This window comes from Ambystoma mexicanum, chromosome 9 (assembly GCF_040938575.1).
Source record: "Ambystoma mexicanum isolate Mex_15411 chromosome 9, UKY_AmexF1_1, whole genome shotgun sequence".
Lineage (NCBI taxonomy): Eukaryota > Metazoa > Chordata > Amphibia > Caudata > Ambystomatidae > Ambystoma > Ambystoma mexicanum.
This window is the reverse complement of record NC_090931.1, coordinates 904,988,603-905,002,705: the sequence shown is the minus strand read 5'-3', so window position 1 is coordinate 905,002,705 and position 14,103 is coordinate 904,988,603. Positions and strand designations below refer to the sequence as shown.

The 14,103-nt window shown below is 45.4% G+C and overlaps 1 protein-coding gene across 2 annotated transcripts in view; it reads right to left on the bottom strand.

The window, feature by feature from the left end:
• Positions 1-1,707: 1,707 nt before the first annotated feature.
• C9H21orf58 (chromosome 9 C21orf58 homolog) overlaps positions 1,708-14,103 on the bottom strand; it is a 352,196-nt gene continuing 339,800 nt past the window's right edge. The window contains exons 8-9 of one of the 2 annotated variants that reach the window (XM_069616036.1): positions 4,198-4,249; positions 1,708-3,208 (exon numbers count right to left, since the gene is read on the bottom strand). In XM_069616036.1, coding sequence (XP_069472137.1) covers positions 4,201-4,249 — 49 coding nt within the window. In that variant the 3' untranslated portion in view covers positions 1,708-3,208; positions 4,198-4,200. Of the gene's footprint in view, positions 3,209-4,197; positions 4,255-14,103 lie in introns of both variants that reach the window. The other variant, XM_069616037.1, reaches the window with a different exon arrangement.

Below are 14,103 nucleotides of genomic sequence, written 5' to 3'. Positions count from 1 at the left end.
TTTGATCTTAACACTTTAAGTAATAGGATATGCACTAGTACTTTATTCCGGCACTGTTATACTTAGTATGTTGGTAAAATATTGATGATTTTTTTTTATATCTTGGTTTTGCCTCATGTAATGTCCATATGTTTGTAGGTAGAATGCGTATGAATTAAATACATTATTGAATTTTGGCAGGAACATTATTTTGGTGTATAGCTTATAGTCCTCAGTACCTGGCCCAAGAAGGGGACACAACTGAGTAAAAAAAGCAAAACAAAAAACGGATGACATGTGGCATCTGTACAGGTAGGTAGGTGAGTTCACTGGTACACTGGTAGGGGAGGCAGTTGGAGGTAAGTATGTAGGACAAAGACACTGGACATCTGACACGTAGGGAAGGTAGTTCTCACTGGCCACCAAATGACACAGGTGGAACAGTGAAGTGGAGCACTCACCACCACTCTACATGAGGACATACACTAGGGTTTCCATGCACACACAGGCAGGCAGCACAGGATAGAACACATCTTCCACCTTTAAATTAAAAACAAAGTAAGACGCCACAAATAAGGAGCAAGGAGAGAAATGGTGCGCTGGACATGTAAGGAATGCACACACCACAGTGGGAAGGAAGAGAAGCTTTGTTGAGTTGTAAGGAAGGCAGGCAGCAGAAAGTGAATGAGAGAAGCGATCAATTGAAGGGGAGCATGAGGTGAGTGGTACATTTGGCACAGGAGGAAGGTGACCAATACTACAGGCTAGCAAGGGAGAATAATCACTCACTAGAATTGCACATTCACAATAGCACTGGACCCCAAGAATCGCATGCACACTGGGAGAAATTTCAGTTCATCAGCAGAGAGGGAGATGGAGATCTGGATTTGTATGGACACGTTGACAGTTCTTGAAATGTGCACTTCAAGTCCTAATGCACAGTGCTTCTCTGGTTTCTCACTTGATCAGTCTCTTTTGGGAGCATGGACGGAAAATACCTTTGCTTTAAGCTCCATTTCTGTTTTGCTCTAGGAACTATGTACCTCAAGTTTAGTAGAGAACCCTACTTTTTTAAACTCCTTTTCCGTATTGGCTCCAGCAAACTTTCCTGTCAAGTTCCAGCAGGTTGCCTTCCTGGTTAGTCTTCATTCCTGTATTTGTTCTTGAAGCCTTGATCATCAGGTTCCAGCTCTGCTGCTCATGTTTGCTGCTGGAAAGCACTTTGATATCCAAAATTCGGAGTCTACCTGTTCCATCAGATTCTTTGGTCTGACCAGCTCTTACTTTTCCTTTGGCATTAGAAAGCCTTTTAAGGGTCTCACGCCGGGACTCAAAATTTGGCCCAGACTTTATGGACTGCATGCTCCACCCTTGTTCCACATTGGTTTAGCAGACAACATGTGTTCATGGCAAGGCCAGAGAAACTAAGGAACTGGGGATATTTTCCCTGTTAAAACAAAAGCAATGCCAAATGTGTTGAGATTTGATTTGATGCCACATAAAGGTTACATAGAAATAATCTTTAATATCCCTTTTGGACCAATTAATGATGAATGACCATGTTCCATCTGGACAATCTCAAGAGGCTTTTTTCTGCAGATCTGCGACCAGTTGCATTGGAACTCCAGGGCACAGATGACCTCTAGGCAAGGGGAAGTGAGCCGACAATATGTCCCAGCTCTTCGGCAAATCCGGCGACTTTGTAAAATGAAAGATTGGAAGGAATAGCCTAGTTGAAACATCTTTAATTACAATTACAATCTTGGGTCTTGACAGCAATATTAATTATACATTTCGTCTGATAACTTGCATTTCTTTATTGTGTATTAAGCAAGAACATCAATAAAACCAATAATACCATTTCTGATTACTGTTAGGTTTGTGGCAACCCATTTTAAAGGCATTTAATCTTCGATTTGATAATTTAATGCTTAACTTCTTCATCCAATTACTGCATTACTCATTGTTTTTTCAAGGTTTCTGATTTTCTATAAGGTAGTGTGATTCAAAATACATGCACATTTCATTCTAACCACATTCTGTCAAGGTCCATCTGCTTTTGGGCATACTACTGAGCCCCCAGATATTTAACTTTAGCTTGGGAAGCTGGGACAATTCTTTGAAGGTGGACTTTGTGAGATGGGAACACAAGGCCTTAGGATTAATCTTCAATCCCCTATTGAATTACAGTTTTAACATTTAAACCGTTAGTATTATATGAATCCCATTTGGATAATCACATTACCTGTTGATGAACCATTTCCCAGTAATATCCACATACAAACATTGACTGAACCAACTGACGGCACTAAAAAGATAACCTTGGCCTCTTAGATGATAGTTTTTTAATGAATGATGGATGAAACATGAATTACAGAAAAAACTAAGTGGAAAATATGGCTTTGGTACCAGGAGTCAGTTTACAATGGGCATGCCTTAAGACAGAAGTGACTAGCTGAACACTCAGGCTATTTCACCACCGTGCAAACCTTCGCTGAGGCTATTTTTAAAAAATCGTATTCATTGCTCAAGGCTATGTCCAAAATCATAAGGATACTTATTTCCATTCTGGAGGCCACATCTCGGGCATGTTAAGTGCCTACATGTCCCATTGTAGAGCTCATATCTTCAGAAAGATAACGTATCTCTCTCAATTTAGAGGTGGTGCCAGATCTGCATCATACACAGTAAGAAAAGACATGCAAGGATTGAAAAAAATGTTCAGCCTGAAAGCATATAATGAATTTTCCCAAAATGAAGTCCATGAACAAGCAGGTTTTTTTAGTGTCAAAGTTAGTTTCTAAGTAGAATTTAAGGTATGATATATAGCTTCAGGGGGAGAGGTAAACTTGTCTTGCTTCCTAGTAGCGAAGGAATAATAACTGAATTCAGTAAAACTGGGATAAATCTGAAGAACATGAATGGTCTGTGTCGTTAATATTGAGTTCCAGTTGTGGAGCATCGTGGATACCTATGTGTACTGGTACTTCTTCAGCTTGTATTGCTTAACTTAATCTCTGATCATCAAGAGGCAATGTCACCGTCCACTCCCGCATATCGTCCGATCATCACAAACTAGCCATACATTGGCACTAGTCTTTGTGTTGTAAAAGTTAATAAACAAATGCATTGTTTTCAAGAAATCTTGCATCGTCCGTCAGTGGCATCCTTTGGTAATCAGCCAGAGGTGAGTTTTATTGCTCATGCTCCTTGTGTCTTATATTCAATCCTGGAAAAGAAGAGAAATACACTATGATTCCTTGTTCATGGCACACCTAGGGAGGTAAACATCACAAAGTCATGCAGAATTATGGAAGTGATGGTGAGATTTTGGGGGCACCCTAGTGTCAGGTACACAAGAGACAGGGGCTTCCAGATGTTACTGTGGAGGAACCTAAATGCAAGTTGCTTTGAGACTTTTCTCCTGAACTGATACGTAAGCCATGGAATAAGGGACCATTCCTCAATAGTAACACAGCTGTGAGGGGTATAAAAAACCTACCTCTGAAGCGCAGATGCATGTTGAGCCCCACCCTCAGGATGCACAATAAGGAGTTCAGGCTTTTAGACATTTCCTTGGGCACAGGTGATTGGCATTATTTGGAAGATCCTGGGGTGGAGGAACTTTGAGGCATAGTAGTGAAAAGCTTGGAAACCTTCTTCTAGAAATGCTGAGGGGAGAGGATTCAACGCATGTCTTAATGAGGAGCAGCAGGTGAGAGGCCTGGAGAACTTTCTTCACGTGAAGCGCAGACTGAGGGTGTGGAAACACTTCCTTATGGCAAACGCAGGCATGAGGAGCTTGGACTCTGATATTCACATTAGTGAGTGGAAGAATGGCTTAAGGGTACTCCCTCTACATACATAGAGCTGTTGTCAAAAGTGAGGAGCTGAAAGACCATTTTCCCTCCAAGATCACAGGGTTAAGAGGCTCAAAGACAATTGACCAAAAGGAGCACATGGTGAGGGGCTGAAGGATGCTTACTCTCAAGGAGCACCAGGTTTCTGAGGTTTAGAGCTTTGTCTAACTCAACATATATCAGAGGCAGGGCAGGAGAGCCTTAGCAGACCATATTCTTGGTGCCAGCTCTGGATTAGCAGAGCATGCTGCAGGCTAGATTTGAGGCACATTGACAGTTCCCTCCACACGTTATCACTCGCACTCCTTTCCTTGTCAATAAAGGTTCTCCAGTGATCTGTTTCGAAGGAACTTCTTACCTGTCAGTGGATCATAGACCCATGGGCGCTCTCGGGTGGTATCCATCTGTTGCTAAACTTGAGGAAAAAAAGAAAGAGAATAAGGAACATCTACTCCACATGTTAAAAAGCCTCTGCTCTGTTACCTCCCGGCCCCACTCCCCCTCAACCCACCAAAATAGCATCTCAGTCAAATCGATTAGGCTATGGCTTCCTATGGAAATATTCACCTCACATCCCTCTACCATGGGGTACATGTCACCCTGACAGTATTAACTAGCTCTACCATCATCCACAAACATTTGGATGGTGGCCTAGGATATCTGGAGACTCCTTGCATTTTCATGTGCCTTGCGTGCTTTTCCCTTTTGTCCCTTTTTTAATAGTCTGTACATTTGACCGGGTCCTGCAGTGATGCTGCCAGGATATGACATAGAAGGTGTGGTATGTGGGTGCACATGTGTTCCTGAAGCCTCACACTGCTACATGGGTGGAGGGTCCTTGTGAAATTAGTGAAGTGAAATGATCATATGACTGCTCCCCTAATGCCACAAGTATGTTCATTAGCTAAGTGTAGCACCAAGAACAGTGTAGAGTGGCAGTGGCATGGTAGGTATTTTTAAGGTGATTTTTTTGGGCTGTGTGTCGAGGAGTAGCTGTTACATGTGCCAACTGTGTGAGTTTTTCTATCTCTATTGTACCATGGTACAATGCTAGTAAATCCTCTGTAAGATCACGTTCCTTCGACGTCATAATACGTACCCTTTCAGTGATATTTCATCTGCAGTCATATTTTTGCCTGCATGTACTTTAGCTGAATTTGATTCAGCAAGTAACATTAGATTGTTGGTACCCTAGCAGGAATGACTCTGCAGAGACAGACTCTTCCTCCTGAGGTGTCACGAGCTGAACACACCACACAACACCTGAATGAAGATGAGGACATAACATGGGCTAGGTGAGGTTCCTCTAGGACCAGGGTCTGCAACCTGCAACTCTCCAGATGTTTTGACCTATAACTACAGTTACCATTTACCTGTGACTACACCGGTTTGATTGTGGCATGTCAATTTGTAGTTCAAATCATCTGGAGAGCTGCAGGTTGCAGACCCTGTTGCTAGAGAAGCCTCACCTAGCCCATGTTCTGCCCTCATCTTCATTCAGGTTGTGTATAGTCTGTTCAGTTTGATCACCCATCTCCTTAATCTCCACCACCCCCTCTTGAATCTTAATAGCCTCCTTCTTAAGATGTTCACTATTCATCCCTTTCACCACAACAACTTCCTCTGTAATCTCAAATACCTCCTTCTTAAATCGTCCAACCTCCCCCAAAAACCCACTGGCTTGTCCTTGACTCTGCTAACATCCTAGGACAATACGGTCACCTCCACCTTAGATTCTATTGACACCCCTTCCTTCTCTTTCAATATTACCTCCAACTCCTTACTCTCAACACTTCACCAGTGCCGTCTCTCTGTGTCTGTCTCTTCCACTGGCCTTCAAGCTCCTCTTCTCCTGTCTCCTCCATGCACCCTCCGGCTCCTTTCACATTCCTTCCTCCAGCACTCTCCAAACTATTTCCTGCTCCTGCTTCAGTTACTGTCCTCCTTCCTTCCAGCTCCCACACTGAATGACTGGTTTATATAGGGCCTTGGCTTCTCCTTCTGTTTTTCTTTGGTGCAACAGGATTCCAGTGTGCTGACTTGGTATAGGAGGTTTGGGAGTTGTAGTTCACTCTGACTGGTTTGGTCTTCAGTGACTGCTGGACCACAGCCTTAGGAACTATGTCCATCACCTTGGAGTTCCTAATTACCTCCTGATCTTTACGTTGATGGTATAGAGGTGGGGTGGTAGATCCTTCTCCTGATGATGGTTTTCAGTTCTGCTGTGGGGCTTGTAGCTGGTTGACTGCCTCTTGGATTTCCCAGCTTAGATCAACTTCCTCTCTTTGAATATGTAAGGGCAGTTTATTTACCCACACAATGGGAACCGAGCATGCCATTACTGCTGATCCCTCAGAACCACTAATGCTCGAATACCTTCCAGGGGTCTGCCTACTTGTTGCTGTGGTTCTACTGTGGCACAGGCAGGGTTGGAATTATCCCCAGGGTTGATAAGGGAACACCCTATCTTTAGGGTAACCCTTAAAGGGCCAGTATCAACCCCTGTGTGCCCTGTGTAAGGAAGGCATGGTATCAAGAAGAGACAGACACATGTGATCACAGTTCAAGGGTGTTTACTAAACTGTAAAGATAGGTTGTATAAACACCTAATCTAAACCTAAATATAAGATGGGAGTAAGCTTCGACCATCAAATAATAATAATAAGGCAGTCCAAGTGGTGTTGTGTCAAATAAAAGGGCCTACACTAAGAAAAACCTATTGCCAATCCTTACGCTAAATGTGGGATAATGTTCTTAAGAAAGAAGGAAATGTTCACAAATCTTAAGTCAGGATGCAGTACTTGAGGTCTCCCTTCCCCACGCTTTCAGCATGGGAAAAGGTGGGACTTTGGAGCACAGCGCACGCTCGAGCTTTCCCAGCACGAGCTAACCGTTCCGCTTTCAGCAATCGGCGCACTCAGTGGTTACATCTCTTTTCTATCACAAAGTCTCTTGCTGCCGTGGGCCTGATGTATTTAAATATTAAACAAAGAGTTCCTTTTCACAGATACATCGGGTGATGTCTTTCACCTCTGGATCCCCCTCTTCTGGGCACAGATCCCTAGAAAGTTCATATCAATATCAGGATCCTCAGAGGTTGTCTCTCCTGCTTCCGAGGATCTGATAGTTCAAATAATCAAACAAAAAGTTCCTTTGGATTGCAATTGGGTGACGATTCTTCACCCTTGGGTCCCCCTCTTCTGGGCGCAGACCCCTCTGTGTTTTTCACGAATCTTAATGTCTTTTCAAACAATTCAATGTGGACCACCCTCTGCCGGGTTCACTCTAGTGAACACACTGTTCCTTTTACTTTCTTACAATGTGGGATTCACTTCCCTTATTCACGATCACCTGCAGGTCAAAGACATTTGACTGTACAGAGGATTTTACAAGACCCCCGTATGACCACTTTGACCATCTTCTCGCCTTTCCCAAGGCCTTCTGGTAATAGTAGTTTCAACAGCCGGGTAATCACCCAGAGTTTCTCAAGTGAGCACCCATGTGGTACCTGGCTCATCTGCAGCTGGCTTTCCCCTTTTCTCATCAATCACTCTTTATGCTTTCCAGTACAGTTCGGTTTCTTATCGACTCTCTATTCGACTCACCGGCTGTGATGAACAACTTGGCTTTCTTCCTCTTTGGAGTCAAGGTTGGTACCACAGAGACAAGCGTCTCTCCACGGCTTGGTTATCAGCGGAGGAGGGTCTCTTGTACCGTTGACATCTGCTGCAACACACGTTGGCTATTGGTCACAGTCTTACGATTCCTTCTGTGGAGGTTTCACAGGCCTTGGTCGGAAAGGGCAAGGTCAATTCTCTCCTTGTCACCCTCTTGGTATGCACCGGCTTTCTCCTCCTCTTGAACTGCCGTGCCTGGATACCTGTCTCATCGTGTGGTCTGACTTGCTCGTAGTGTGCTCTCATGCTGCACCTTTTATCCATGTGGGGGAAGGGAAAAGGCTGTCAGGTGTGTGTGATTCAGGTCAATTGCTTGACTTTGCCTGACCCTTGTGTTGGGACACATCAGGTAAACGGCTCTGGTGTTTGTCTGTCGTCTTCCATGATATGCGAAAGTGTTAGAGTTGGAAAAGGGGAGGGGCAGTGTTTCAGAATATCCGACATGGTAGGAGGGGGAAGAGGTGTTGAAAGAAGGGGGATACCGTCTCTAACCCGTTGGTGTCCCACTTCCACTCCCCGAGGACCCCCCATCCAGGTGATCCTCCCTCGCTGGTCCAGCCCCAGGAACTGGATCCAATAGCGATGGCCATGTCCTGGCCACCTGGATGACAAATCCCCGGGGACTAGTTAGGGTGACGCCTTCAGGTTTCTCACATGCCCTTCCTCCATGGGATGTAGCCACATTTGTTTCACAGGGGAACCGGGAAAGAAAATCTACATTTCCCTTGTCTTTTCCATTTCGGTGTTCGAGATTGAAACAGTAGGGTTGTAGGTCTAGAAACCATCACATGATCCGAGGGTTGGAGTCTTTGCGTTGGCTAATCCAAACTAGGGGTGAGTGATCTGTGACGAGTTTGAATTTTCATCCTAATAGGTAGTATATAAGATGGATTATGGCCCACTTGATGGCCAGGGCCTCTAGTTCCAACACAGAGTAATGTTTTTCATGTGGGAACAGTTTGCGGCTGGTGAATAATATGGGGTGTTCCAATCCATCGCAAACCTGGGACAAGATTGCTCCGAACCCTGTAAGGGAGGCATGCTTTTGTAAGACAAATTCTTTGGAGAAGCCGACTACCTTTAGGATCGGGTTCTGGCACAGAGTCTGTTTCAAGGTGTTATAGCATGTCTCATCCTTGTCATTCCAATTAAGTTTCTGGGGTTCGGCATTCTTAAGTTTATCGGTTAGCCGGGACTGTTTTATCGGAAAAGTTGGGGATAAACCTCTGGTAATACCCTATTAAACTGAGAGAAGCTGCAAGGTCTCTGTTGGTTTTGGGGGTTGGTGTATCTAAGACAGCTTTTACCTTCTCATGTTGGGGCTGTACATTCCCATTCCCATGAAGAAGCCTAGGTATTTTACGGCTGACTGGGTCAATCTGCAGTTGGCTGGATTTGCAGTAAGGTTAGCTTTTCTGAGGACTTTCATGATGGTATAAAGATGGAAGAGATGGTCTTCCCAGGTTTTACTATAAATGCTGATATCGTCAATGTAAGCTCCACAGGAATTTAGAATAGGGTTGTAAAATTTGATCCATGAAGCGTTGGAAAGTGTCTGGCGTGCTGTATAAGCCAAAAGGCAGGACTTTAAATTGAAATAGTCCTAGAGGCATTGAGAATGTGTTTTTGTCTTTATCTGGCCCATATATAGGGACTTGCCAGTACCATTTGGTTGAATCTAGGGTAGATAGAAAGGTGGCTGCTCCGAGTTTGTCAATTAGGTCAGCGATGCGAGGCATGGGATATGCATAGAAGTCCAAGAGGGCTTTAACTTGACAGAAATCTATACATAATCTCCAGGAAGTCAGGTTTAATTACCATCATGATAGGAGAGGACCAGGGACTGGAAGATGGTTCAGTAATATTGGCTTTCAACATTTTGTTGACTTCCTCAATTACTATCTGTTTATAGGCTCCTGGGAGTCGACATGGTTTCAAGTGAACCACTTTACCTTTAGGTGTTCTAATATAGTGGAAGTGTCTTTTACTCTTCCTGGTTTTTCTGAGAATACATTGGGAAATGAGACTACTACATCTTTTAAATCTTCTTGTTGTTGGACAGATAGCTCGGGAGGAATTAATTCAAAGTTATCTACCTCTTCGGGAACCAGACAGGCTAGTACTTTGGCATGGGTGGCTGACGGGATCCCTTTCAAGAGACTGATGTGGTACAGGTGGATCTTCTGCTTTCTATCCGCTTGGCTACTTTACAAGTGCAGGTTCCCACTCGTTCTGCTATCTCATAAGGCCTGTGCCATTTGGAGACAAGTTTGTTTTCTGACATTGGTAAGAGGACCAGTACCTTTTGTCCTATGGAGAATGATCTTAAATTTTCCTTTTTATCATAAGCAGCTTTTTGTTGGTTCTGGGCCTTTTCCATATGCGTACAAACTAAGTCTTCAACCAATTTCATATGTTCTCACATTCTGGTGGCGGTTTGCGAGATGGGAATGGGGGCCTCCTCTCATTCTTCCCAGGTTTCCCGGAGCATGCCCAGGACATCTCTGGGTTCTCTACCATCAAGCAGCTTGAATGGAGAGCGACCTGTGGAAGCTTGGGGGGGTTTCCTCACTGCAAATAGTGCCTAAGGTACCATTCGGTCCCAGTCTTTCCCATCCTTGTCTACCAATTTTCATAAAATTAGCTTCAGGGTTTTATTGAATCTCTCTACCAAGCCATCGGTTTGAGGATGATAGACTGAGGTTTGCAGGGTGGTAATGTGGAGTAGCTCTTCGACCTCGGCCATAAGATTACTGATAGAATTCGAACCCTGGTCTATCTATATTTCCTTGGGAAAGCCAACCCTGTAGAAGTACGGTAGAAGGTGTTTAACGATCTGCTATGTGGTATTATTTCGCATTGGGAATGGCTCGGGATATGGGGTTGCATAATCTACAATAACAACGACATACTTATTGCCTTACCTAGATGTTTCTAAAGGTCCAATTATGTCCATACCGATTCTTGAAAAGGGAACTTCTATGATCGGTAACGGATTCAGAGGGACAGGTAATGGATGTGCATGCTGGTTTTTTGGCAGATTTTGCACGTTTCGATGAAGGTTTTTATATCAGCGTGGATACCTGGCCAATAAAACTTTCCACTGATGCGTGCCTGGGTTTTAGATTGTCCTAAATGACCCCTGTGAGATGGCAATGACAAGGCCAGAAGTTCTCTCGGCAGCTCTCTGCTGCTCGAGGCTGCCACCTGCCAACAAAGAATGCTGCCACCCTTCAACATTACGGTAAGCGACTCCTGAAGGCTAAAGCTGCACCTCCCCTTGTTGCTCACACCCCCTATGTGGCTATGCAGATGCTCCTCGCACGTAGACTTATCCGCCTAAGAGCACCTCTGGCAACCCGCATGCAGCCAACCGATTTCAGGAATGCCAGACTTTGCCACAGGAGCCCCTACACGTCAACACTGGTGCACCTCCCTGAACAACAGACGGCCTGCCTCTTAGCCACTACCGTTCGCTTTGTAAGAAAACCGCGCCAACCGCCTCACGGCCATAGACCTTCTCCAACATATGTTGACATGCCTATGCCTCGTAGCGCACATCCTGACAATAAAATGCCCACTCCTCATACATCCACAGACTGGATCACCCCTAGGTGGCCCCGCAGATCTACCGCCTACTCCCTGGCCGAATCAGCCCCCAGATCCCCGCCCCCTAGCGCTTCTACTGGGTCACCGTCTACCGCTGCCATGTGCAAATCCCTGTTACTGCATAGCGGAAATACCATTGTACTGCCTGGCCCTGTAAGTAATTCTACTATGTTGCCTGTACCTAGAACTAGTTCCTATGCACTGCATGACCCTGTAAGTAATTCTACTATGTTGCCTATACCTAGAACTAGTGTCAGGCCTCGTTCTTTGAAGCTCTGGCAGACATGGAAACATTAGAGCGCTCTCCGGTATCGTTTCAGCGTTCTAGTGTTCCCCTAACATGGCCGCCGTGGATTTATATTGGGCCAAGCCCCCCGGAACAACGCGTTGTATCCGTCATTCTGACTACCCGACGTTGCTGTGCCTCTTACAGTTGTTCCTCCTTGGGAGTTTCCCTACCTAGCCTTCTTGTTTTTTTTCCTTCCTCTTGCCCTTGTTAGCGCTTGCTGGCTTGGCATTCTTTCCTTTCGGTTGAAGGTTATATCTGTGCACCCGTGGACGCTCGTGCCGGTGGCTGACTCTTTTTTGTGCTCCGGTGAGCCAGCCATCGTTCGTTTCCTTGAGTTTGGGACTTTTGGTGCTCTTTCTGTCCTCCCCGGTTCCAGAACAAGGGCCGCGGACACTACCGGTGAGTCTTTCTATTACTATGTTCTGTAGCCCTTCTAGTGGTACTACCACACTCTTCTTTTCATTCCTTCTAACTCTATTTCTGAAGCTCTCCATTCTACTCTAGCTATTCCCCTTCGGTACGCAGACAGTTCTCTTACCTGTACCTACCTACCTCTTTTCTGAGCCACTGCTCTCTTCCTTCCATAGTTCTCCATCCTCTTTCCCTTCTGTGCACCACCTGTTATTTCCTATTGGACACTCTCGCTTCTCCTCTATTCCGCCTCTGTCCAAAACTCCACAAATTCTACCGTGAGCCGTCCTTTCTCGGGCTCCGTGGAAGGTCAGTCAAGTCACACTGCCCGAGGCAATTAGGACTGGAAACTACATCTCCCAGACGCCATTGCTATCCCAGCATACCTACCAGTGGGGCCTTAGACTGTATTACTTGTGATTCACCTGCCAAGAACAGATCATCTGCAAACCCAGGGTTTTTTGTGCCGTTGGCTTTTTCCCTGGTTTGGGGTTTGGCTCCTCGGGGTCCACCGAGGACAGGTTCCCTATCCTGCCAAGGTGGCCTCTGAGGGAGCTAGACCTTATTTGCACAACAAGAAAGAAAAGAAGCCCAAGGAAAGGAAGCCCCAGGATCCTAAGAAGACTAGCTCCCGGAGAACACCGAAACACAGATATAGCTCTTCAGAATCCCCAGGTGAGGAGAAGGTTCGGGAGGGTAGGCATCGCCTCGACCGATCTGACAACTAGTTCCTATGCACCGCCTGACGCTGTAAGTAATTCTACTATGTTGCCTGTACCTAGAACTAGTTCCTATGCACTGCCTGACTCTGTAAGTAATTCTACTAGGTTACATGTACCTAGAACTAGCAGCAATACATTACCTATACTTAAAGCTAGCACCCCTGCACCTTCCAGTCTTAGTGACCAGCAGGTGACATTGGGAGAAATCCTTCCTACTGCCCATCTTGATTCTCCACCTCAGACTGGGACCGATACCCCAGTGCATCTCACTAAAAATGACTCTCCTATTCCGGGCAGTAAGCGCACCATCCCACCACAGCTCCATGCCAACCTCTTAAAATGCGCCCTAATCAATGCAAGGTCCCTTCCAGCCCATGCCCTGGACATTCATGACCTCATCATGAAAGGAGACCTAAATCTCTTAGCTATCACTGAGACCTGGCTCCACAAAGCCGCAGGACCTTCCCTAGCCCTCCCACCGGGTTACACCATCCTGAGGCAAGACCGCCCTCTACTCAAGGGGGGAGGAGTGGCCCTTATCGCTAAAGAATCCATCAATGTAAGAAAGGCTCAAGGGGAACTAGGGCTCAACAGTGATTACCTGGTCGTGAAAGCCTCCCCCTCACCCAACTGCACCATCACCTTGCACATTATTTACTGACCCCCTGGACCGGCACTAGATTTTCAAGTTTCCCTCATACATGCTATCTCGGGCAACCTCAAAACATCCACAAAATCTATCATTCTGGGTGATTTAAATCTAGGGCTGAATGATGCTTCTGACTCTCAGGCGGCCACCCTAAACCATTCCCTCTCCACCTTAGGGTTCAAGCAAGCAGTCACGAAGCCTACCCACATAAAAGGTTGCACCCTTGATTGGATTGCCCATCACAATTGCCCTGTACAGGTCACCAACGCCACTCCCATTCCATGGTCATGCCATCCACTTTGATCTTAGTCTGACCAAAGAGCCATTGGCCAGGGCCCCCCTCCCTCCTGCACATGCTAGAAGCTCCCGACTTCTCACCAAAGAAAGACTTCTACCACACCTACATGTACCTGCTCTCCAACCACTGTTTTCTACAAAACCTGAGGCACTAGCCACAAATTATCTCAAAGCTATGTCACTGGCTGTTGACGCCATTGCGCCACTCACTCTGAGAAAGGGTAAACGCTCCAAAAACACCAACTCCTGGTTCTCTCCTGAACTCTTCGAACTAAGGGCCAAGAAAATAACTGCACTGTCCCTATGGCAATCCAAACCTAATGACTCCACTAGACTCGCATTCATAACCATATCAAAAGAATACAAAAATACCATAATTAAAGCAAAATCCGACTCCTTCAACACTAGGATTTCAAAAGCCAAATCAGGTTCAAGAGAGATATTCACCATCTTTAGAGAACTTGAGTCACCAGTTGCAGAAATACATACCTTCTTAAAGGATAAGGAATGGTGTAAAAGTATCCAAGAAGCCATGCTCAATAAACTCAACTCACTGCAAAACAAAATTTCTGAACACCAACAAGCATTGGGAAAGCTCATCTCATCTATC